We start from the raw sequence: 26,567 nt of genomic DNA, 5'->3' as shown, positions 1-26,567 counted from the left end.
TTTCATTTCTCTTGGTGTGTGTGTACAGACTGTTATACACATACACTCACATGGATATACACTTGGGTACATACATATGTGACTATATATATATATATCTTCTAGTCTGTGGCTTTTCTTCTCGATTTCTTTCTTTTTTTTTTTTTTCTTGAGATGGAGTTTCGCTCTTGTTACCAAGGCTGGAGTGCAATGGCACGATCTCAGCTCACCGCAACCTCCGCCTCCTGGGTTCAGGCAATTCTCCTGCCTCAGCCTCCTGAGTAGCTGGGATTACAGGCACGCACCACCATGCCTAGCTCACTTTTTGTATTTTTAGTAGAGACGAGGTTTCACCTTGTTGACCAGGATGGTCTTGATCACTTGACCTCGTGATCCACCCGCCTCGACCTCCCAAAGTGCTGGGATTACAGGCTTGAGCCACCGCGCCTGGCCTCTTCTCAGTTTCTTAACGTATCTTTTGAAGAACATAAATTTTAAATATTGATTTTTTTTTTTTTTATACGGAGTTTCGCTCTTGTTACCCAGGCTGGAGTGCAATGGCGTGATCTCGGCTCACCACAACCTCCACCTCCTGGGTTCAGGCAATTCTCCTGCCTCAGCCTCCTGAGTAGCTGGGATTACAGGCACGCACCACCATGCCCAGCTAATTTTTTGTATTTTTAGTAGAGACGGGGTTTCACCATGTTGACCAGGATGGTCTCGATTTCTTGACCTCGTGATCCACCCGTCTCGGCCTCCCAAAGTGCTGGGATTACAGGCTTGAACCACCGTGCCCGGCCAAATATTGATTAAAAAGGTTTTTTCTTTTATCAAATCTTATCTAAGATTTCTTTATGTATCCTGGATTGGTGTCTTGGTCAATTTGTGCTGCTATAATAAAATACTAAGACTAGGTAACTTATAAGCAAAAGAAGTTTATTTCTCACAGATTCAGAGGCTAGGAAGTCTACTATTAAGGTGTCAGCAGGTTCAGTGCCTGGCAAGGGCCTAGCCTCTGCTTCCAAAATGGCACCTTGTTGCTGCCTTCTCTACGGGGGGCAAATGCTTTGTCCACATATGGAAGAAGGGATGGAAGGGCAAAAAAGGCCCTACCTATTTCTCTCCAGCCCTTTCATATAGCACTAATCTCATCCATGAAGGCAGAATCCTCATAGTCTGATCACCTCCTGAAGGCATTTCCTCTTAATACTGTTGTATTGGGGATTAAGATTTAACATGAATTTTGCAGGAGGAGGCACAGTCACACCATACCAGGTGGTAAAAATTTATCCCTTAGTTTTCTCCCAGAAATCGTATTGATTAAGTCTGTGGTCCATTTTGTATTAATTTTTGTGTGATGTTGTATATTGTTTGAGGTTAATTTTTTTCGAGTTTTAAAATTTTCATCCAGTTGTTCCAGCATCATTTGTTGAGAAAATTGCTTTTCCTATTAAATTACTTTGATACCTTTGTCAAAAATACATTGGCTGTACACGTAAAAACACACTATACACGTATACGTAAGTGTAGCAATAGGTGAGTCTGTTTCTGACCTGTTCTGTCTTTTTCCTCTGCATGTCTGTCGTTTTACTACTATACTATCTTGATGACCACAGCTCTCTAGTAAGTTTTGAAATCAGGTAATCTAAGTTCTCTGTTTTTTTTTTTTTTTTTTTTTTTGAGAATTGTTTTAGCTATTCTAGGTTTTTGCATTTTCAGATAAATTTAAAAATAGACTGCCAATTTCTAACAAAAACAATCTGCTTGGGTTCTGATTGCAGTTGTCTTATAACTATAGTTCAGTTTGGGGAGAATTATATAAATCCTTCTGAAGAATCAGCTTTTGGTTTTCACTTATTTTCTGCCTTTGTTTTCTCCTCTTCATTATTTCCTTCCTTCTTTGTGGATTTAATATGCTGTTCTTTTTTATAGCTTTTTATATGCTTAGGTAAGTGCTTAGATCAATGCTTTTAGACCTATTTTAACATAAGCCTATAATGCTGTAAATACCTCTCTGAGCACTGCTTTTATTGCATCTGACACATTATATGTTTCTGATTTCTCCTGTGATTTGTTTTTGACCTGTGATTATTTATTTTTTATTTTATTTTGGTTTTTAGAGACAAGATCTCAATCTGTTGCCCAGGCTGTTGTGCAGTGATACAATCATCGCTCACTGCAGCATCAAACTCTTAGGCTCAAGTGATCCTCTCACCTCAGCCTCCTGAGTAGCTAGGACTACAGGAATGTACTGCCACTGCTCCTGGCTAATTTTTACAAATTTTTTGTAAAACAAAAAGGTAGGGTCTTATTATATTGGCCAGGCTGGTCTCAAACTCCTGGTCTCAAGCCATCCTCCAGCCTCAACCTCCCAAAGTGTTGAAATTATAGGTGTGATCCACCATACCCAGCAATCTATGATTATTTAGAAATGTTTGATTCATTTCCAAATATTTGAGGAACAAGACAACTTTATTCCTCAACTTAGACAACTAATTCTAGCTGTTTATCTGTTGTTGTTTTTTTTTTTTCATTTGTAGTTCTATGACTATAATTCACATTTCTGAGATTTGTTTTGTGGTTCAGCATATGTTCTGTCTTGATGAATGTGCCATGTGCACTTGTAAAGAAGGTGAATTCTTTTGTTGGGTAAAATGTTCTGTAAATTCCAGTGGGATCTGTGGAGTTATAACCTTAGTGTTGGTCTAACCTTACTGGTATTGTTTGTTTGATTTTCATTGAGAAATAGTCTTGCTCAGTCACCCAGGTTGGAGTTCAGTAGCATGATCTCAGCTCACTACAACCTCTGCCGCCCGGGTTCAAGCGATTCTCGTGCCTCAGCCTCCAGAGTAGCTGGGACTACAGGCATGTGCCACCACTCCCACGTAATTTTTGTGTTTTTAGTAGAGATGGGGTTTTGCCATGTTGGCCAGGGTGGTCTCAAACTCCTGACCTCGGGTGATCCATCTACCCTGGCCTCGGCCTCCCAAAGTGCTGGGATAACAGGTGTGAGCCACCGCACCAAGCCACCTTACTGGTTTTTCTGCCTACTTTCTGTTAGTTATTGAGAGAGTTTTGAAATCTCCAAATAATTATAGATTTATCTATTTCTCTCTGTTTCTGTTTTTGTTTTTTTTCTTTCTTTCTTTGTTTGAAACAGGGTCTAGCTCCATTGCCCAGTTGTTGACAGTACAGTGACACCATTATGGCTCATTGCAGTCTCAATCACCTGGGCTTAAGCAATCCTCCCACTTCAGCCTCCTAAGCAGCTTGGACTACAAGCATTCACCACCATGCCTGCCCAATGTCTTCCGTGTATGAACTGTGTCTCTTTTTTTTCATTGCTCTAGTATTTACATTATTCACTTTTATATTATATAACTCTGTGCATAATATAAAATGTTACAACAGTATAATACTTCCATTTTCCTTTCCTTTTGTTTGTACTACTATTGTAAAACAGATTCTATATTTGTTTTAAGTTCCTAAATATAGGGGGGGGATTTTGTTTTTTATTTTTTTCTTAAAGCAGTAAATTAATTTTTAAATAAGTTTTAAAACAGAGAAATGTTATTTTATATTTACTCATATATTTACTATTTCTGGCACTCTTCATCTCTTTGTTTAGTTCAAGGCTTCCATCTGGTATCACTTTCTTCCAGCCCAAAGTACTTCCTTTTTAATATTCCTTATGGTATTGATCTGTTGGTATCAAATGTCCTCAGCTCTTATGTTTCTAAAAAATGCCTTTTTTTTCACCTTAGGTTTTAAAGAATATTTTTGCTGGATATAAAATTATAGATTGACATTTTTTCCCCACAGTATTTTAAAGCTGTTATTCAGTTATCTTCTGGCTTAACTTTTTTCTGATAAGAACTTAGCCATCATTCTTATCTTTAGTCCTTCTTATGTAATATATATATTATTTTTCTCTCCCTCTTCTATCGTTATTTTTCAGCCATTTCATTAAAATGCCTTTGTGTGGTTTTCTTTTGTGTTTAAATGCTTGCAGTTGAGCTTCTTAGTTTTAATTTTCATCAAATTCGGATCCTGCAATTGCTGTTGAGGTCTGTATGTTTATTTCTCCGGTATAATTCATGTGAGAAAATAATGGTAAACCTATATTATCTGGTAATTGTCTCATTAATAAAAAATTTCTAAAATTAGGCTTTTTGTTTTACATTACGTTAACAAAGAAGAGAGAGTGAGGAAAACACCTAGAGCAGGCGTCCCCAAACCACGGCCCGGCCCTCGGGCCACATGCGGCCCCCTGAGGCCATTTATCCGCCGGCCCCCCCCCCCCCCCCCCGCACTTCAGGAAAGGGCACCTCTTTCATTGGTGGTCAGTGAAAGGAGCACAGTATGTGGCGGCCCTCCAACGGTCTGAGGGACAGTGAACTGGCCCCCTGTGTAAAAAGTTTGGGGACGCCTGACCTAGAGAGAAAACTGGGAAAGAACTTAACGCTAAAGTTAAAACCAGGAGGATTTCTTGGAGAAGAGTTCTTTATCAGATTTAAGGGAAATAGGATGTGAGTGTGTCTTATGCTGTTCAAAAAGGCAAACGGGGGGCCAGGCGCGGTGGCTCATGCCCATAATCCCAGCACTTTGGGAGGCTGAGTCAGGCAGATCATGAGGTCAGGAGTTTGAGACCAGCCAGGCCAACATGGTAAAACCCCATCTCTACTTAAAAATACAAAAATTAGCCAGGTGGCATGCACCTGTAATCCCAGCTACTCAGGAGGCTAAGGCTGGAGAATCTCTTGAATCCCCCTCCTACCTAAGGCAGGGGAATCACTTGAACCCAGGAGGCAGAGGTTGCAGTCAGCCCAGATTGCCCCAGTGCATTCTAGTCTGGGCGACAGAGCAAGACTCCGTCTCAAAAAAAAAAAAAAAAAAAAAGCATAATTAATGAGATACTTGCTCTTTAGCTTTTAGTGTATGAAGTGTTGAAAATTGAGGTCTGTCATGCATTGTGAAATAATGAGCAGAAAAAGTTTAGGCTTCAGAATTCTGATACTGTACCTGGATTTGAATTCCTGTCCTAGCACTTACCATTTTTGTGGCGTTGGGCAAGTTTTCTAAAATCTCCACGTGCTTCTTTAATCATAAAATTGGAAAAGTGGTTGTAATCTCAGGTTGTCATGAAAACTAAACCAGGATGACTTACATTTTTCACTTGTCATTTTGTAGTTCCCCGAAAATTGTTAGTATCTTTTCCTTCTCTATATTAATTTTTTATTGTTTCATTCAGGGACTTTTTTCCTTTTAAACATATGCATATTCAGACAAGTCCCTATGGCCCTCATGAGACTGTATTTACCCATTATTTTTCTCTATTGGATCTTTTCTGTGTTGTTGTTTATTCCATCCTATAAAAAAGCATGTTATGTATTCCATCTTAAAATCCCTTTTGACCCTCACATCTCTCTCTAGCTACTACCTTTCTTTTCCTAGGCAGTATTGTCTAAACTCAATATTAGCCTCAGTTCCTCTCCTCTTATAACAAGATCCTCAGTGAATTCCCCATTACTAAATTCAGTGATTAGTTCTCAGGCATCATTTTACTTTATGTATGCATCAGGAGCATTTATTGATTCTGCACTCTTTTCTTGAAGCTTTTTCTTTATTTGGCTTCTGGGACACTTGTTTAACAAATTTACCTCCTACTTCTCTGCCACTGGTTCTCAGTCTGTTTACTATTTGTTTCCTTCTCAGCCTAGCCAGGAATGTTCAATGTTTTGGCTTCCCTAGGCCACATTGGAAGAAGAATTATTGTCTCGGGCCACACATAAAATATGCTAACACTAATGATAACTGATGAGCTTTAAAAAAATTGCAAAAAAATCTCATAATGTTTTAAGAAAGTTTATGAATTTGTGTTGAGCCGCAGTTAAAGCCATCCTGGGCTATATGTGGTCTCAGGACTGTGAGTCAAGTTTTTCAGACTCGTTACTCTAACATTCCTTTGGCAGTGTCATCCCATCTCATGAGCTTTAATGAATATCTATATTCCGATGACTCCCAAATGATATCTGTACTCCCACTCTTTCCTTTAACAAAAGGAAAACCCTTTAACAAAACTCTTTAAGGAACTGTCAGTTAGTTACATGCATGTCATAACTGTGTTTAAAATGTTCAAAAATTTGGCTTGCTGGTTTCCCATCTCTCAGACTATCTATTTGAAGTTAAGTCTGACCTGCATAGTCCAAAACAGCTTCACTCAAATGTCTGGGCCCTCAACTGAAATGGCCCTGATAGCTGAGAAAACTGAGTCTCTCTTCCCAAGTAGTCTCTCATCCTCAGCTTCATACTGTTTTGATGGTGTTCCGAAAGGGCAAGCCCAAATGTGCCATTGCTTACAAAGTCTCAGTGTCACATTACTGAAGTCCAGTTGGCCAAAGTAAGTCACATGGCCAAACTCAGGATTGGTAGGAGTTCCATCGGTACAAATGCCAAGAGGGCTGTGATTTATTGGGGGGCAGTTAATAATCTATCACAGGTTTTATATAATCTGCATCTGGTTTTATTTGTTAAATTATTTTATTACTACACAGCACCCATTTCTTTACTCAGGAAAATAATCAAGAAAAAGAACTGTGTAGATAATTAAATTGTCATCTGGAAGTGTGGAGTAAATAATGGCTCTTGTGAGAATATCAGGTTTGACTTCTGAGTATCTTTTGTTTTTCAGTTTCAGAGACTACCTGGAAGAGAGACTAGGAAGTAGAAGAATGTACTATTTGTTCCACAGTAATTGACACAATATTTTATTTTGTTAAATCAGACAGTATCTTAAATATTGTTGCTAGTTGAGTTAATTAACTAGTCCATCTTTCATGTTATCTTCCTGTTCCAAGTTAGAAAGTTAAACTTTATTTCTCCCTAACCTAAATTTATATGGAGCTTTGCGTTTTGTAAAGCACTGTTTCAGCCAGGCACAGTGGCTCATACCTGCAATCCCAGCACTTTCGGAGTCCAAGGCGGGAGGATTGCTTGAGCATAGGAGTTCAAGACCAACTCTGTCTCTACCAAAAATACCAAAATTAGCCAGATGTTGTGGCACATGCCTCTCTAGTTGCAGCTACTTGGGTGGCTAAAGCAGGAGCTGAAGCCATGATTGCACACCTGCACTCCAGCCTGGGCAATAGAGTTAAAACAAACATATACACACATGCGTGCATGCACACACGCACAGTTTATTTTTCCAACCTAATTTTTGTTCACTGTCACCTGTCAAAGGATATGGTTACACCTTGTTTTTTGTTTTTCTTTTAAAGCAGCTTTAGATTTACAGAAAAATGGCACGGAAGATACAGAGATTTTTCATATACCCCTTGCTCACACACATGAGTAGCTATTATCAACATTCCCCATCAGAGTGGTACATTTGTTATAATTGATGAACTTACATTGACACATCATATTCACCCAAAGTTCATTTTACATTATAGTTCACTCTTGATGTTGTTCCCTCTGTGGCTTTGGACCAGTGTGAGTATTTTAACTGACCTAAAAATCCTCTCTTCTCTGCCTGTTCATCCCCTCTCCTCCCCTCCAGCTCCTGGCAACCACAGATCTTTTTACACCTCTGTAGTTCTTGCCTTTTCCAGAATGTCAGGTGGTTGGAATCCTGTGGTATATAGTCATTTTTTATTGGCTGCTTTCACTTAGTAACATGCATTTAAGTTTCCTTCATGTCTCTTCATGGTTTGATAGCTAAATTCTTTTTAGTGCTAAGTAATAATCTGTTGTCTGGATGTACCACAGATTACTTATCCTTTCACCTACTGAAGGATATCTTGGTTACTTCAGTAGGTGAATGGATAAATTAGTTTTCAGTGATTATAAATAAAGCTGATATAATGTATGCAGGTTTTAGTGATTATAAATAAAGTTGATGATATTCATATGCAGATTTTTGTGTAGACATCAGTTTTCAGCTCAAGTGAATACATACGTAGAGGTCATATGATAAGATTATGTTTAGCTTTGTGAGTAACTTCTAAATTGTCTTCCAAAGTGACTATACTGTTTTGCATTCCCCACAGCAGTGAATGAGAGTTCTCAGTGCTCCACATCCTCATTAGCATTTGGTTTTGTAATTGTTCTGGATTTCAGCTATTCTAATAGTGTAGTCATATATCATTGTTGTTTTAACTTGCATTTCCCTGAGACATTTTATGTGGAGCATCTTTCACTTCCTTATTTGCCATCTGTATATCTTCTTTGGTGAGGTGTCTGTTAAGGTTTTGGCTCATTTTTTTAATTGAGTTGCTTGCTTTCTTATTGTTCAAGAGTTCTCTGTATATTTAAGATAACCATCATTTATGAAATGTGTGTTTTACAAATATTTTCTTCCAGTCTTTGGCTTGTCTTGTGCACTTGACAGCCTGTTTTCTTCATATTAGCTCCTCATACTTTGTCTTGTAATGTTGTCGTTTTGTCAGAGTTAGTTTTTTCATATTACTACCATTTCCAAATAAATTTGGCCTGCTATTACTTACATTAACACTACTTTTAATTCTAGTATCTACTCATATTTTTGCTTCATTTTGGTATCCTCCTTGTTTTGAATTCTGTTAAACTTTTATCTGTATGTGAAAGCATCTGATTACTCTGTTATGTCTTCCAAGGTAGTCTTATCTGACCGTTTATATATTGAGATACTAATTTTAATCTATTATATCAAGAAGGTACAGGGGCTGTTGCAAAAAAAAAAAGACGATTTTTAGAAAACGGGTTCATTACTTTGGAAAGCATTGTTTTGGCATACCTTGTTTAATGTAAAAATTGAGATGCGGGAAATTGCTTTCCTGTTTATGGCTTAACCTACATTTCTTGTTTCATTCATTTGGGTTGTGAGTTTATGTTCTGTCTGAAGTTTTAGATTTTTTATTTCTGCTGGAATATTTAATGTTCTCTGTGTATTAAATAGATCCCACTATGACAAAAGCAAAATGTGAATTTCAGAGAGCCAAGTAAATGAGTATGTATTTCTCTGACTGACTGTATAAAATGGTAGATTTTCTTAAGGAAAAGGGTGTTATTCCTGATTCTCAGATGAAAAACCTTTCCAATTGTTTTCGTGAAGACTTTTAAAACTATTGTCAGGTTTTAGAAACCTGGAGTTTTTAGGATCTTTACCTTCTATTGAAGTTAGTCCAAGTTAACCGGAATTTATTTGAGCAACTTGTATGGCATGCACTATGTTATGCATAATTGAATGGGGCAGTCTCTAGTGAAGGAAATGTGTAAACAAATAACTTCATTGTAGTACCGTGAGTCCAATGATAGATGTGGGCATTAAGATGCACTGGGAGTACTCAGCCAAGCCAGGACCTGCTTTCAGGAGTTACTGAGTTTAAAGTACAAGAATGGGTTAACCAGACAAGGAGGAAAGTGGGAGGGCATTCTAGGATGATTGAAAAGCATGAATAAGGATACTAAGGGGCAAAACAACAAGAAACTAAGAGTAATTCAGGTTTATTGGATCATAAAGTATAAAGTGGACAGCTGTGGGACTTTATATGCTATGCTGAGGAACTTGAGTTTTACCATAAAGTGTTTTATCTCATTCTTTTTCACTAAAGTGCTGCAAAGTCACAGGGATTGAATACATGCTTTGGAAGTATGGCAGCAAAGTCTGCATAGACCTGCCACATATTTGAAATTTCTCCTAAGACATATTTTATTGTGAAGAATTATGAAAAATGTTCTATTCTAGAATTGATTAGTATGCATTCTTAAGTTCCTAATTTATAGACTGAGGATAATAATAGCATTTACCTTTTAGGATTGCTGAGAGGAGTAATAACTATAAAATGATAATGACAATAATGGCCAACAGTTTTTGAGGGCTTACTTACCAAGGAACAATCCTAAGTGCTTTACTTCTGTTACCTCATTTAATCCTCAAAACACCTCGATGAGGTAGGTATTTTATTATCTCCATCTTATTTGTAACAAAACTGGGGCCTAGAGAAGGAATTCACCTAAGGTTGCACAGCCAGTAAGTGGCAGAGCTTGGTTTGAACCTAGGCAGTTTGAATATAAGACACTCTTACTATATTATACTCCCATTTTATGAGATCATGCATATAGAATATTTAGCTTTGTATCTGGCATGTAACAATTATAAACATAAGCAATTATCATTAGCAATAATAATAACTTTGTCCAAATCTTTGAGTTAAATTGAAGTCCCAAGAAATTGTGCTGTTTTTCTTGTGGCTTGATTTGCATCTGACATACCATTGGAGTACAGAAAGCGTGACTCCCAAAGTCAGGCTTTTAACCACTGCTGCCTCCTTCCTGGTTGGTTTGTGTCTACACTAGATTTTAAATCCATGGCAGGGACCATATTGATTTTTTTCATCATTGTATACTTAGTCCTTAACACTGTATCTACAATATAAAAATGACCAACTATTTGTGCAGTAAATGAGAATTGAAAAACCTTACACTTTCAGCTGACCTTAGAATTTCAGCATTATTTGTACTACCTATAATTGTTTTAATTGCTTTACATATTTTTTCTTCAGTAAGGAGTTCATCTGCTCCTGTATTCTATAGGGCATTCTCACACTGATCTTAAAAGAGCCCTGCTTGGTAATTGGTATCTGTTTATCCTGTAGAGATCACTCAGCTTTTGGACAGTGAGGAACATTAGAATAACATTTTGGTCTAAGACTGGAATCTGTTAGAAATATATGAGACAGAATTTTTAAATGTTTGTTCTGAGAAACAGTAAAAAAAGAAAAGGGCTTTGACATTTTTCCTTTACCTTTCACATTAAGTAATTTCAAATAACAATAAAATAATTTTTTTATAAGGGTTCTCTGTTACTGTGGGTTAACTCATATTTTCCTCCTCTCCTCTATCTAGAATGTCTTAAACCATTCTACCTTATGAGAAATTGGATGTTCTTGCAGATAGTCATTGTGGGAGAAAACGTTTCATTTAAGTCCCAGATGAGGACCGAAAACTTGAAATCAGAGGAGCATCTGAAATCAAGTAATATTAGGTAGGATGAAAATTATAAGGGATTTCTACATGTTTTTATTCCTTTTGGAGATGTGTATTATTCATATTCTATGAACACCAATAAAATTAGAAACTTCCTGAAGCATTTCATTTTGGCCAAGATCGGGGTGGGGCATGCTAAAGTTTTATTATTTATGTGACTTCATGAGAACTTTGGCATATGTTTACTTTGTCTTGAGCATTTATATCTTGTGGTCCAAGGAAGTTTTTAAAAATTTTACTGAAGTAAATTTAAACAATTTTTATGTTTTATATGAGGTCTCTGAATATTTATGTTGAGCATAGGTACAAGTGATTTATACATCATCCTTTAGAATGAAAATTTGTTTTTTTTGGTTTTTTTTTGTTTTTTTTTTAAATAGTAAATCATTGGAGTGCAGGTAGCATCAGCTCACGGTTCTGTATGTCAGCATGGATGCAACCAAGCCTCACAAGTGCCTTTAGAAACAGGTGTATGATAGTATGCTAGAGAAGCCTTCTTGTACGTGGTGAATTAGTAACTATTGCTACTGCATCTTATAATGACAGAACATGCAAAGATGCTTGATCTCAAAGGTGCAGCTTTCAACTGAGTGATGATAGTTAACCTCTATGAGCTTATACTACAAGAGGTATCACAAGAGTGATACCTCTCTTGTGATACCTCTAACCTGGCCATTTCAGAAGATCTTAAATATGTTTATGAGCTCTGGGCTTTGGAACCAGATTACAAGGATGGAACCCACACTCTGCCATTTCCTAGTTATGTGACCTTGGGCAAGTTGTTTAACCACTCTGTGCCTCTATTCCCTCATCAGCAAAATGGCTTACTTCTTATTATTACTTACCTGATAGGATTGTTGTGAGAATCAAACATTTAGTAATACATGAAAGCTAAAACCTGGCAAATAATAAGTGATTAAACTACATTATTATTTGACTACTGGTTAATTCTTAACAGCTAGGTTTAGTCTGTTGTCAGTTAGTGTGGCATTTCTATAATTTATAGTTGGCTTGATGTATCAGGTCTGCTTTAAAAAATGTATTTGTTAAATAATGTAATCAGAACTAATGTTTGGAGAAAAACAAGAAAAAGAAAACATCCTGATTCAATTATTTTGTAATTTTTATATATCTGCCTCTGGTTTTATTTTCTATTTATACTAAGAACGTGGTCTTCATGACGTCTCAACTGTTTAGCTTTCTTTTGTCACTTGTGGTGGCAGAGGACCTAGGGGATTTTTTAACCACAACTTTGAAATGTCTTTTTCAACCCATGTGCCCCTTTAAAAGGTATCTCATGAAGCTATGAGGGAAGGGAGGGACACCTGACTAGCCAGTCAGTAACCAAATTAGCAAAAGTAATTTGGTGGTCATTGAGCTATTGATGTCATAATCAGATTACTCCTCCTTATTCAAATGATCACTTAGGTTCTTTTATGTAACTTACTTGTCTTTCTTATTCCTCATAGCAATTTTGAAAAATAGTTCCTATCTTTGTTTTATGGATGAGGAAACAGTCTTCTTAGAAAGAAGCTCTAAGATAGCACAACTAATGTGTAGGAAAGCCCAAATTCAGACCTAAGTCTTTTTTGCCTTATATTATTTTCCATTACATAAAACTGCCCCCTGTATGGTTCATATTTTATTACTCAGTAATTCAGCAAATTCAACAATTCCTAGTGAACAGCTGCCACGGGCAAGACTTACTCTAGGTGTAATGGATACAGCCCTTATCTTTTCCAGCACCCCCAGTGGCTCTTCTTTTTAGTTGTATTCTAGCTGTATGTCTATCCTTGCACTCAACTTTATTGTATTGAAATTATGTACATGACTTTGTGTCTTTCACCTTGAGTTCCTTAAAAGTAGGTATATGCCAGTGTTATCATTTTGACTATTTAGAGTAAAAAAAAAATTTTTTTTACTTATTTTAATTTGTACCTGCTAGTAATATTTCCTTTTTTTGAAATACAGCCGGGATTACAGGCACCCCGCCACCATGCCTAGCTAATTTTTATATTTTTAGTAGAGACAGGGTTTCATCACATTGACCAGGCTAGTCTCAAACTCCTGACCTCCAGTGATCTGCTCGCCTCAGCCTCCCAATGTGCTGGGATTACAGGCATGAACCATCGCACCCCGCCAATATGTTTTCGTATTTTTCCATTTTATCTCATCTACAGGGCTCTTAACACTTTCTCTGCATTCTTTTCTTTGTCATTTTGTAATTATCTCAAATATTTACTATTCTCCTAGCTGATCTCCCCCCTTACTTTCAGACACTGATCAGATCTACTTTGTTTCTGAAATTAAGCAAATACAGCTGTAAATTCTCTTGACATCTCCCTATCCCCAGTATTTCCTAACACATTTCTATTTAACCTTACCTCCCTTTAATTTTATCCTGACTCTTTCAAGGCCAGTCCTCTTCCTGTCTTAGTAATATTATTTTTATTTCCTTCTATGTCTTTCAGAACAGTGCTGTCAGTTTTATTTTCTCCTATATCTGCAACCTATTCATTTCTCCCAGCTCCTTTTCTTTACTGTAAATACACTCAAGTGTCTCCCATTGAGAAGAAGAAACTTCTGTTTAGCCATGGCCCCGTTCTCTTTCTCTTTACAGTCCAGCATCCTAAAAATTGACGTAACTTCTCCTTCTTTTGTTCCTCAACCTACTGCATCCTGATACAATCTTTTTTCTGCCACTGCTATCATTGACCCCTATTTCACCAAATCCAAGACACTTTCCAGTCCTTCTTTATCTAATAGTACTTTTCTGCTGCCTATGATATTGTGACTACTCTTCTTTTTTATTTTCTTATTTTCCATACTCCACTCTTCTCTGGCTGTCATGCTATTCCCGTTTCTTCCTGGTGTTCTTCATGGAGTGTCTTTCATCTGCCCTTTAAAAATGAAAACAGAGAACTAGCTCCACCCTTCTGAGTTTCTGGGCAATTACATTTACTCTCATGGTTTTAACTGCCATCAGTATACTGATCACACATCAGTTTTGTAACCCTAGTCTCAAGTCTCCCCTGTGCTTGATACTTACCTCTAAATGACTGCTTACATATTTATTAATTCAACAAATTGAACACATTTTTAGTGAATAGCTGCCACAGCCAAGGCATTATTCTAGGTGTTATGAGTATAGCCCTGAACACTTATCTTTTTCTGCATTCTCCACCTTGTCATATATCCAGCAGACCAAGCTAACAATCCGGGAGTGACAATCTCTTTCCTCTGCTTATATCCTCCTTTCTGTTGGCTTAACTTACCAGGTATTTCTTGAATCTGGGTTTTTCCATTCATCCTTATTAGCACTTCCTTAATTCCAGTCTTAAATCTATAGTAATCTTTTTAAAATGTAAATATAACAATGCTATGCTCTTGCTTTAAATTCAACACTGATTTCCTATTAAAGAACAGAATCTGAACTCCAAGGCCTCTTACAATTTGCTATCTGCCTGAATTCTTCAGCTTCATTATATGTGGCTTTCTATCTTGCATTTGATGCTCACTCACTAGTTTAGCTTTGGTTTTTATTGTTGTGTTATTTCTTCTGCTTGGAAGAATAACTCCTTCTCATCCTTTGAAATTCTTAGACCGGGCCAAGCGCGGTGACTCATGCCTGTGATCCTAGCACTTTGGGAGGCTGAGGCAGGCGGATTGCTTGAGGTTGGGAGTTTGAAACCAATCTGACCAACATGGAGAAACCCTATCTCTACTAAGAATACAAAATTAGCCAGGCATGATGGTGCATGCCTGTAATCCCAGCTACTTGGGAGGCTGAGGCAGGAGAATTGCTTGAACCCAGGAGATGGAGGTTGTGGTGAGCCAAGATCGTGTCATTGCACTCTAGCCTGGGCAACAAGAGCGAAACTCCATCGTAAAAAAAAATTATCAAACCAGTGTTGCTCCTTAATAAAAATAGATACACATTTTCAAGGAATATAAATTATGGAGTGAATGTTATAGTGTAGAGTATTGGAATGTCAGGAGATTTAAAAATGCATCATGAGCCATAAAGTGCCATAAAGAGAAAGCAAGTTAGTATTTTTATTAACATGTGTATGAAAAGCTCCTTTAGGAGCAACATCTCCTCTAAATTCTCTTTTCTAAATGAAATTCAACAGTAGAACAGTATGATTTGTTTTTCTCTGATGAATACTATGAGACTTGATGACGTATGTGTTAGCCGTAGATTGTGTGTGTGTGTGTGTGTGTGTGTGTGTGTGTGTGTACATGCATGTGCGCACATTAAGTGCATGCTTACCTTATGTCTGGCCAATTATTCAGTATAAATAATTATGATTGGGTTATTGTGTTCATGGTTACAATTGATAAATTCTGTTATTATCCCAAGTATTCCTTAGAACTCTATGAATGAACAAATTAACTTGTGGCTTTCACTTAAATTTCTTTAAAAAACAAAAACAAAAATTACTCCCAGCGTGTTTTCCCAAAATAAAAAAGAGTGATTCACTTTTCCTCAGCAGCTGTGAGTTTAGAAGATGTTGACTTATATTCCTGAATTCTGCTCAGAGGGGGCCAGGAGTTCAGCCGGAAGGAATCTCCCATTTTATGTGTCCTGATTTGGAAATATCTTACATTTTTAAACCATGAATCTTAGACTATATATTCTCTTTTTTTTTCTGTCTTTCTTTTGTTTTTGTAGACAGAGTCTCACTCTGTTGCCTAGGCTCTGTTGCCTAGTGCAGTGGTGTGATACTGGCTCACTGCAACCTCTGCCTCCCAGGTTCCAGTGCTTCTCCTGCCTCAGCCTCCAGAGGAGCTGGGACTAACAGGCATGTGCCACCATGCCAGGCTAATTTTTGTATTTTTAGTAGAGTCAGGGTTTCACCATGTTGGCCAGGCTGGTCCCGAATTCATAACCTCAGGTGTTCTGCCCACCTCAGCCTACCAAAGTTCCAGGATAACAGGTGTGAGCCACCACACCCAGCCATTAGACTACATATCCTTAAAAGAGATTATCCTGTATTTGTTACCTAGCATTGTTACAGAAGTGCTATATATAATCAAGATATTTGTTAAGATAATCCAATTTTTAGTATTTTCCTCTAGTAACATTATTTGAAAAATGATCATAAAATGGTTAAGTATTGAAAGCCCCAGTTGTATAGACTGTTACTATGAAACATTTCAATAATTTTTTTCTTACACTCTTATAGAAAAGAAGAACTATTATAATATATAATATAAAATGATGGTTAGTAGTTATACTCTGGAGTTTTTTTGGTATTTTGTATTTTTTGTTTTTGTTTTTGAGACAGAGTTTCACTCTTGTTGCCCAGGCTGGAATGCAGTGGTGTGATCTCGGTTTACCACTACCTCTGCCTCCCAGGTTCAAGCAATTCTCCTGCCTCAGCCTTCCGAGTAGCTGGGATTACAGGCATGTGCCACCATGCTAGGCTAGTTTTGTATTTTCAGTAGAGACGGGGTTTCTCCATGTCGGTCAGGCTGGTCTTGAACTCCCGACCTCAGGTGATCCACCTGCTTTGGCCTCCCAGGGTGCTGGGATTACAGGCGTGGGCCACCATGCGTGGCCTGGAGCCATATTTACTATGCTACGTCTACTGCTTAGTATAATCTTGACTAATGATATTACTTAACCTCTGTCTCCCTGGGTTTCTTGAGCTATAAAGTGGGCACAGTAATAGTACATACATAGTGTGAATTAAATAATTTATTTAATGCTCCTAGAACAATGTCTGGCAATAGTAAATGCTATATATAGTGTTAGCTTTCCCTGTAGGTACTATAGTATCTGTATATACATTCTAATGTACCTAGTACCTATAGTATAATATATAGTACTGTGTGCTTAGAATGCATTAAATGTATTTATAGATTTTGATTATTCCAGTAGTATTTATTGTTTCGGTTTATTAGCTTCCAACATTTGGTTGTCACTGAGTATTCCATATTTTATTCAACATTTTAATGACTTTTTCTTTTTTTATTGCTTGATAGAATTGCTTAATTTCTCCTGTTATTTAATAATTAAGACAGTATATTTTGATAGCTATATTTAGCTGTATTTAATAGTGTTATTTTATTATTGAAAGCATGGTGATTTTAATTCTTGGTTCATTCATTTTTTTCATTAATTCCTTCAGCTTAAAGAATTAAAAGAAATTCATGTTGCCATACCCTCTACCAAGAGAAAACATTTTAAAATTCTTGCCTTTTTGTATAAGCATCGACTATAAACTGTAATGTTAATTCATTGATGTTCTTTATAACAAATCCATAGAACAATTGAGATATAGTATTATTTTTTTCTTCTTTGGAGACAAAGTCTCACTCCGTTGCCCAGGTTGCAAGGCAGTGGCACGATCATGGCTCACTGCAGCCTTCAGAACGTGTAGGCTCAAGCAGTCCTCTCACCTACCCACCTCAGGCCCTTGAGTAGCTGGGACTATCAGTGCACACCACTACACCAGCTAATTTTTTTATTTTTTGTAGAGATGAAGTCTTCCTATGGTGTCGAGGCTGGTCTGGAACTCCTGGCTCCAGTGATCTTCCTGCCTCAGTCTCTCAAAGTACTGTGATTACAGGCATGAGCCACCATGCCTGGGCTATATTTTTTTCTTTATAAAGTAAAATAATGATATAGCCAATTTTGTGCAATCTATGAAAACGTTTATATTAGGTTACATATCCATTGATTTGATTTCTCATATATTGTACACTGTTTTTTAAAAGGGAGGCTAATAATTGCTTAGGAGTAGGAAGATAGAGATCCCTCTTCTTATGAGGCAATAACTGTTAGCTTAACCCTCCCGCCTGTCTAAATGGGTATTTGGGGGATACAGAAAAAAAGTTAGTGGATAATAGCATATAAACCAAACTTTGTTTTAGAGAGTTTGCCAGTTGATTCTATCAAAAACATAGCATGGCCTGCAAGTACTGTTTCTAATTATATGAGACTGTATTTTTTAAGATCGTCCTCTTGGTGACAAGATTAAGATATTAACTAATAAAAATAAACTTTTACTCTGAAGACATTATTGTTGATGATTCCTCATAACCATAATTTGTTTTGGGAACTTAAAGACATTTTATTTCTCATTCTTTTCATAGGAGATGGCAAACTTTTTCTGTTAAAGGATCAGATAGTAAATATTTTAGGCTTGGGGGCCATGTGTGGTTGTTGTCTCAATGCTCGCTCTTTTTTTTTTTTTTTTTTTTTTAAGAGATGGGGTTTCTCCATGTTGCTCAGGCTGGTCTCAAGCTCTCGATCGCAGGTGATCCACCTGCCTCAGCCTCCCAAAGTGCTGGGATTACAGGTGTGAGCCACTGCACCTGGCCTCAACTCTTTAACTCTGCTTTGGTAGCTGAAAACAGTCATAGACAACATGTAAATGAATGTGTGTGGCTGTGTTCCAGTAAAACTGTCTTCACAAAAATAGATCAAGGAGAAAGGGAATTTCATTCACAAGCTGACCCCTGCATTTGAGTATAAAATTTATTTCTTGTGGTCTTTTTATAAAAATTTCAGCTATAATCTATTTATTTTGTGAACAGATCTTTTAATTTAGGCTAATTGACTGCAATGTCAATGTTCCTAAATAAGCCCACATTAACTTTTTATGTCATATCATTTTGTTATTCTACTTTAAAAGCAGTAGAAATAACTTGGGTTTTGTAGAGTCATTTAAGAACAAAATTCGTACCTAATTGTTCCTGACTACTTTGTGACTGGAAGAATTATTTTATATCTTGGACCTTCAATGTTTTCATTTATAAAACAGGAATAATCATAGCTATCCCATAGGGTTGTTATATTTTCCATTTAGCTATCTTTATCAAAAATTCAATTTAGCAAGGTTATTTTAGTCATTACCTTGTACTTCTTTCAGAACCTAGGAAAGAACTGCACAGAAATGAGCATCTCTACCCTTGTCATACTGAAGAATCAAAGCTGGAATTTCAAAATGTTTTAATGTTTCCGTCAGATAGTTTTTGTGACATTTTTATATTTCTGTTAGTGCTTGACTTTTTAGTTTTACATTTTTCTTGGACAGATTATAGCATGCTAAAAATATGGAGTAAAATTTTAGATCATTGTTTATCAATGGAAGCCTGCTCCAGAATCTGCAAGAACTATAGTTCATCACCTGACAGCTTGTAAGAAGCAGATTATTTGTAAATTACATTCCTATTATATACTCCATATAATCTTTGACTGGGCGTTGGTAACATCATTAGCTGGATGATAGTATATTGAAATGTTGTTTGTTCATCTTTATAAGACAAATAATGTTTGGAATGAGAAAACAACCTTTAGATGCATGATCCTAAGTATATATCCTGTATATACTTGAGTGTGAATTTTTAGCCAACAAAGGGTTAAATATATCCTTTGTAACTTTGCAACTCAGGGACAAAATGAAAGATCGTTCATTGAGTCTAGTAAAGGTACCTAATTAATCCTAGCCTCCTCAGTATAGGGTTTATAAATTAGTATTGTCCAATAGAATTTTTCAGGGGAGGAGCAATAGTTGTGACATTGGTAGGATAAGGGTATATGGTATGCTTTATTAATTGTATAATCTTAAATTTTAAAGGCATTAGCCAACAGCTTTGCAAATGTGTATTTTTTTTTTTGATACGGAGTTTCGCTCTTGTTACCCAGGCTGGAGTGCAATGGCGTGATCTCGGCTCACCGCAACCTCCGCCTCCTGGGTTCAGGCAATTCTCCTGTCTCAGCCTCCTGAGTAGCTGGGATTACAGGCACGTGCCACCATGCCCAGCTAATGTTTTGTATTTTTAGTAGAGACGGGGTTTCACCATGTTGACCAGGATGGTCTCGATCTTTTGACCTCATGATCCACCTGCCTCGGCCTTCCAAAGTGCTGGGATTACAGGCTTGAGCCACCGCACCTGGCCATGTGTATGTTTTTTAATGGGAAAAGTTAACAACTGAAGTTAAGAGTGAAGCCAGTCTATATAAGTAATGGAATTTGGTGTGATGTTACATTTTACGACTAAGTGTAGCTATTTGTTTAGCATTGTTCATTTATTTGCTAGTTTTCATATAGGACTTGTGGTTACCTTCCTTAGCACCGTATTGTGATTCTGTTGTTTGAAAGCTTAACTTAAAAAAAAAAAAAAAAAAAAAAAGGTGTAAATATCTTTTAAAGCCTCAGAAAATGAAAAGGTTTGTTTTACATTTTAATGAAACTTAAATTTATTTTAATTTTTTTTTTTTTTTTGAGATGGAGTTTCGCTCTTGTTACCCAGGCTATAGTGCAATGGCACGATCTCGGCTCACCGCAACTTCCGCCTCCTGGGTTCAAACAATTCTCCTGCCTCAGCCTCCCGAGTAGCTGGGACTACAGGCATGCGCCACCATGCCCAGCTTATTTTTAAAATATATTTTTAGTAGAGACGGGGTTTCACCATGTTGACCAGGATGGTCTCGATCTCTTGACCTCATGATCCACCCGCCTTGGCTTCCCAAAGTGCTGGGATTATAGGCGTGAGCCACCGCTCCTGGCCGAAACTTAAATTTATTAGGTTGGTGCAAAGGTAATTTTGGGTTTTGCCATGTTAAATGGCAGAGTTGAAGAGTTGAGACAACCACACATGGCCTACCAATCGTAAAATACTTACTATCTGATCCTTTAACAGAAAACAAAGCCATGTTAAATGGCAAACACCATGACAACTTCTGTACCAACCTAATACAGTTGACATTAAATACTTAATAAATTATATAAAACAATATTTACAATAAAAATTTTAAAACCTTAATATTCTCCAGCTTTCATGTTAAAAGTTCACTTTTTAAAATGGAAATCTCAGCCCAGGATGGTGGCATGTGCCTGTTAGCCCAGCTACTTAGCAGGCTGAGGCAGGAGGATCTCTTGAGCCCAGGAGTTGAAGCCCATCTTGGGCAACATAGCAAGGCCCAGGCTCTCTCTCTCTCTCTCTCTCTCAAAAAATAAAAATAAAAACAAAAACTTGCTTTTAAGTTTACGTACCCACCTCCTTAAATAAAGTATATGAGCCTGATTTGTACTTTTTCTCATATTAAAAATATTTATTGTCTGTTGTGTGCATGGTGCCGTGCTAGTAGACAAGGAATTGTGATGAGCATTCTTAAAATCTGTAATATGAAGAAAAACTGCAAGTGCTGTGAGAGCATAAAATAGGAATATCCTAAATCTAGATGGAGTGAGGTAGGGCTTTCTGAAGCAGTCATGTTCAGACTGAGATAAAGATGAGTGGTAATTAAGCAGACCAAGGGAGAAGAGGTGTTGCTAGCATAGAGAGTCTTTTATAAAGACCCCTAATGTGAAAGAAGCAGGGGTATACTGGAGAAACTAGAAGTCCAGTCCAGAAGTCCAGAAATAAGCATAGAGATCAAGGAGTGAAGAGTAGTGGAAGTAGAGGTCAGAGACTGTCAAATATTTTGGGACAGTTTAGATTTTGTTCTTTACCCTCAGAGTAGTGGAAAGTCATTAAAATGTTTTAAAGAGACAGCTGCTAGATCAGATTTGCATTTTTAAAAGATGATCTGACAGCTGTTGGGAGAACAGAATGAAATGGGGCAAGAATGAAGTGTAGAAAACAAAGCCAAGGGATGGTTCTTGAATGAGAGTGGCTGAAGAAGAAATGAAAGGAGATTCAAGATATATTTAGTAGATAACATTTTTTGGAGTTAATAGATGTTAGGGGTTTAGGAGAAAGCTGTCATGGAGGACTTCCAGGTTTCTGCTTTCCACAACTGGAAAGCTATGATGCATTTGTTAAGATGAAAAAAACATTAGAACTAGAGATAGGGGATGGGGATGGGTCTTGAATTCAGTTTTGGACCTCTTGAGCACAGGCATTGAAGAATTTGAAAGGGAAAAGAGGCAGCAGCTAGAGGGGAAAATGGGGCAGAAGGTTTTTTAAATGTGTGAGGTATTTGGACATGTTAAAATGCTGAAGAGAAGGAAGGATTCAGATGAATGAGGGAAGTCTCAAAATTGAAAGGGGAGGGGTAAATCAAAGGAACAGTCAGTGCTTAAGAAGGGTTAGCAAGAGCATACCTAAGCGGAATTATTGGTCTCAAATGAGAGAAGCAGTGCCTCTAGTGTTTTAACAAGAAAAAGTAAGAAGTAAGATGTATAAATGTAGTTCATATTTAGTAGGTGGGAATTGTTTTGTTTTCTCTGAGGTATGGAACTGTCATTTGGGGATGTGGAAAGGGCATAGAATCAGTAGCTTGAGAAGAAAGGAAATTTGAGATCGTTTTGGTGACTAGTGAATTGAGAAATGTAGTAGAATTTTTTGGCAGCATTGAGAGATTTTTTTAAAATTTAATGAATATCATTTAATATTATGTTAAGTAAATTACATTTGAAGGAAAACAGCAAGACAGTGGACTCTACTTAGCAGAAGAGATCACTAAGGGTCCTTAAACTTTTAAGTATTGGCATTAATTTGCCAAGACCTTGTGCTGCCCAAAGCAGGGATACTGTTTACAGTGCCACAGATATAGCCACTGTATACCCTTATTGTAGTATATGCTTTCACCTAACTCTTAGTGTTACTGATATTAGCTAGGCATCATTTGTTTCTAACTGATATTCTTTTTTTTTTTCTTTTTTTTTTTTTTTTTTTTTCTATCTAGGCAGGCAGAAGTCCTGAAGGCTGACATGACAGGTACTGGCTGGCTTATTTCTTTTTCACAACATATTTTGTACATTAAATTAATGGAAGGATATCCTCTTTCTTCTAGTACTCACAGCACTAAATTCTGTCCTAGTTGCTAGAAGGGATGATAATTTACTGTCTGCTTTAAATATTTATTGTTTTTATAGTTTGAATTCTTGCTTAAGTAATTGTTGAGAATTGCATATATTATTACTATATGGCATACTGAATTGAATGTTTCCTAATTTTTTATATAATCTCTTAATTTTTAATGAAACTTTTTATTATTTTAATTTTCTTTCCCTTCTCAGATGTTATGAAGAAACTTTTTATTAATGATTTAAGACATACAGAAAAAAATAACATACCCCATATAAACCAAAATATCTTAGAGTATTAGGCTAATATCTTTCTGGGAAAGTGTTCTTTTCTATAATTAAACCTTCAGAAAAAATATGTACAGAAAAATTCTATTGAAAGTCCTTGAATTTGAGTGAGCTATCTTGCAGCCTTTCTGTTCTCCCATATTTTTGTTGCTTTGAATAATGGCTGAGGTCTTTTAGAAGAATAACTGCCAAACTTAGCCATTGAAAGGAGTGAATGAGGCGCAGCGGCATGGTGGCTCATGCTTGTAATCGTAGCACTTCTGGAGGCCGAGGTGGGTGGATAACCTGAGGTCAAGAGTTTGAGACCAGCCTGGCCAACATGGTGAAACCCTGTCTCTTAAAATACAAAAATCAGCTGGGCATGGTGACATGCACCTGTAATTCCAGCTACTCTGGAGACGCAGGCAATAGAATTGCTTGAACCAAGAAGTGTAGGTTGCAGTGGAGCCAAGATCGCACCACTGCATTCCAGCCTAGGTGACAGACCAAGACTCCAACTCCAAAAAAAAAAAAAAAAGTAAATGATTTAAATACAAAATTAGAAAATACATTTTAATAACTATGTAGTGATCAGTATGCCCTCCATAACAGCATTTGCCATCCTAAAATGTAAGAGGAATATGTACTAGTGAATCTTATTCTAATTTTTGAAGAATTAGTTCTTCAGTGAAATTCACAAAAAGAATTAAACAGCATACCTGCTAAGATTTACAAAGAGGAAAAGGACCATTGAAATGTCTTTTTCTCAACTCTAGAGTCTCTTAGGCTAATGTCCTAAGAGTTCATGGGTAATCTCATGTCATCTTGTTCAAGGAAAAGGTTGGGGGGGGGGGTGAATAGCTTATATAATTACTCATAACACCTCAGTTCTTCCCATTATTAATAGATTGTCATCATATGTATTGTGTATGTCAGTGTCGGCTTCGAGCTACTGTATTACGGTCTTGAATTGGCATTGACAACATCTATTGTATGACGAAAACAGAACATGGAGCAATGTCAAGCTGTCTGTATCATTTACCTTTTCTTAGGCATTGAACAACCTTAGTAAATAGTCTTAGGGTTTGACCTTTATAGGAGACCTTTGGCTGCCCAGAAACCAAGATAGTAAGTCTACTCATTTGAATGACTGTCTGATAGTTGAGAATTAATAATCTTTTATACTTATTTTTCTTGCCATAAGTGAATTAAAGCAGGGTTGACTAAATCTGTTATTTAGTGATTAAAAACTTAACTGGGGATGAGGAGCTGATACTAAACTCTATTCTTACTAGCCTGTAAACTCTTAGGAGCATTAACTCAAATCCAGGAGATTCTCTTTGCAAAACAGGACTGTGGTGGCTATAGATATACTAATAGCTAAACCTAAAGAAGAGTGAAGATCATGTCATTGTGTAGCAGCAAAACTAAATAGCCCATCTAGTTTTGGGAAATACATAATTGAAGAGTCCACTATTAAGTTCACCTACTGAGAAAACTTACTGTCAGTTAGAGCAATCATAATCCCAGTGATCGCAAAGGTAAATGTGCCTTGCATTACTCTGGCAGACGGCATGGCCGTAATTTTACATTATGTGTAGTTATAGCCTGATTTTCTGATTACATTCTACGCCCAGTCTCTCATCTGACCTCTTTAGCAGTTTAATCCCAGTCTTCTAAGTCTTCGTTTACCTTAAATGGCTAATATGGATTGCTCAAAAAAGTATCTTGGAAAACAGTCTACCACTCATTAAAATAATTCTGTCCTGGCTTATTGGCTTAATATATTGAGAGTAGGAGTAACGCAGAATACCAAAGCAACTGCTGGATAGTCAGCTGATGTAAAAATTCTGTAAGGACATTTGTGGGAATTCTTTAAAAAAGAAAAAGAAAGTTGCTTTGGCCAAAGAGATACAGTATGAGAGGAAGGAGGCCGACTTGGCAGTGCGTGATTCCAAATAGGGTGGCTAACTGTGAGACATACAGCTTCCTGTTATATGAATAGGCAGAAATGCAAACAAAAAGCAAAGGGCAAACCATTATTATTATTTTTTTTTAAGATCTTTTCATGTTGTGATGTTATTTCAAAACTGAAAACAAAAGCATTGTAAAACAGACTTAGTAAAAAGGTAAAAGTCATTTGAAATACAGTAGTATTAAACTTCTGCAGCATAGAAACTTCTGCAGCATTCTATGGAAAATATTTAGAGCAGCTTTTGCTTTGGGGATGGAACAAGAAGGAGTCATTGGTGTGATGTAATGGTTTTAACTGTTGGAGTTTATGTATCTACTGTTATGTTTTTGTTTTTGTTACTCAGATTCTAAGCTGGGTCCAGCTGAAGTCTGGACATCCAGGCAGGCTCTGCAGGACCTGTACCAGAAAATGCTAGTTACTGATTTGGAATACGCTTTAGACAAGAAAGTAGAACAGGATCTGTAAGTATTATCTATCATTTGGGAAGTCCCTGTAAGATCAAGAATTTCACCAAGACTTTAAAACAGTTTGGTTGGTTATTTATTTTTCAACCTATTGCAGAGTAAGCTCTTTCAGTGGAAATAAATTCTAGAATTTGTGATACTTGGTCATTGTTATTATTTCAGATATAGTCTTGGGAGGTAAGAAGAGAAATGTTTAGAGTTGAATTTTATTAAGGTCATTAGGGCAGCTCTTTTAGGGTATATCACAAAAGCAAATATATCTATTTCAAATACTAAGAGTGTTTGGACGCTCTGTGGTCAGTCTTATACTTAAGCCATGATTTAAGAGTAGTCTTTAGAAAAATCTTTCTCTGGTAAATGTGGTTCTATAATTTCTCTGTCAGGAAAATGTATTTGCATTATAAGGAAAGTTCCTCCTTTTAATTAATAAATTGGTAGTATTTCCTTCCCCCAGTCCCAGTAAAATGAAAGATTTTGTGTTTTTAGACTTTTCCACTTGTTCTTTCTAATGAGGGGTGAAATGCAGATAACCAGATTCCCAAGTGAGTAATTGTCTTTTGTGGAAGGCTTTGCCTTATAAATTGGAATAGGGACATTAGCCTGATAGAAATTTAAAAATCAACTAAGAATACTTTGTTTACTAATGTCCATTACCCTAAGTTGTGGTGAAGATTAGTGTTTTTCTATCATTCACATCTGTCTTAGATACTTTATATTTTTAGGAAGTCTAGTAATTGAGCTAAATCACAACCATCAAAATCCTTATCCTGTGATGTTAGAATCAAGGATAAGATATCATCAGAAATGCTGAGGGAAGTGATTGTCCTCCTAAATCATTAAAAAGCCTAGCGCGCTAGAGCCTCAGAAGTTGATATTGATAATTAGGTACTTTCCAGGTAGATTGTAAACCTCTTATCTGTGTTTGTTTCCTTTAGTCATATCTTCCCTTTATTATAGTTTTTTATTCCCCGCTATGGTTTCCAGGTTATAGAGTGACTATATTCATCATAACTGTACTTAAACTGATTCTATATGACTAGATTAATGAAAAGCATTTTATAATAGGACTTTGATATGCTGTATTTCAGC

The 26,567-nt window shown here is 36.8% G+C and overlaps 1 protein-coding gene across 16 annotated transcripts in view; it reads left to right on the top strand.

Moving 5' to 3' along the window:
• The window catches only part of SMG7 (SMG7 nonsense mediated mRNA decay factor), an 81,438-nt gene that overhangs the window by 16,680 nt on the left and 38,191 nt on the right, over positions 1–26,567 (top strand). For 4 of the 16 annotated variants that reach the window (XM_039480638.2, XM_039480639.2, XM_074389942.1 and 1 more), the window contains exons 2-5: positions 9,773–9,909; positions 10,864–11,002; positions 22,652–22,683; positions 25,358–25,475. In XM_039480638.2, coding sequence (XP_039336572.1) covers positions 10,887–11,002; positions 22,652–22,683; positions 25,358–25,475 — 266 coding nt within the window. In that variant the 5' untranslated portion in view covers positions 9,773–9,909; positions 10,864–10,886. The remainder of the gene's footprint in view (positions 1–9,772; positions 9,910–10,863; positions 11,003–22,651; positions 22,684–25,357; positions 25,476–26,567) is intronic. The other 12 variants (XM_010336043.3, XM_010336046.3, XM_074389943.1 and 9 more) reach the window with 3 other exon arrangements.

The sequence above is a fragment of the Saimiri boliviensis genome, chromosome 19, assembly GCF_048565385.1.
Source record: "Saimiri boliviensis isolate mSaiBol1 chromosome 19, mSaiBol1.pri, whole genome shotgun sequence".
Classification (NCBI taxonomy): domain Eukaryota; kingdom Metazoa; phylum Chordata; class Mammalia; order Primates; family Cebidae; genus Saimiri; species Saimiri boliviensis.
This window is presented reverse-complemented; position numbering and strand designations above follow the sequence as displayed.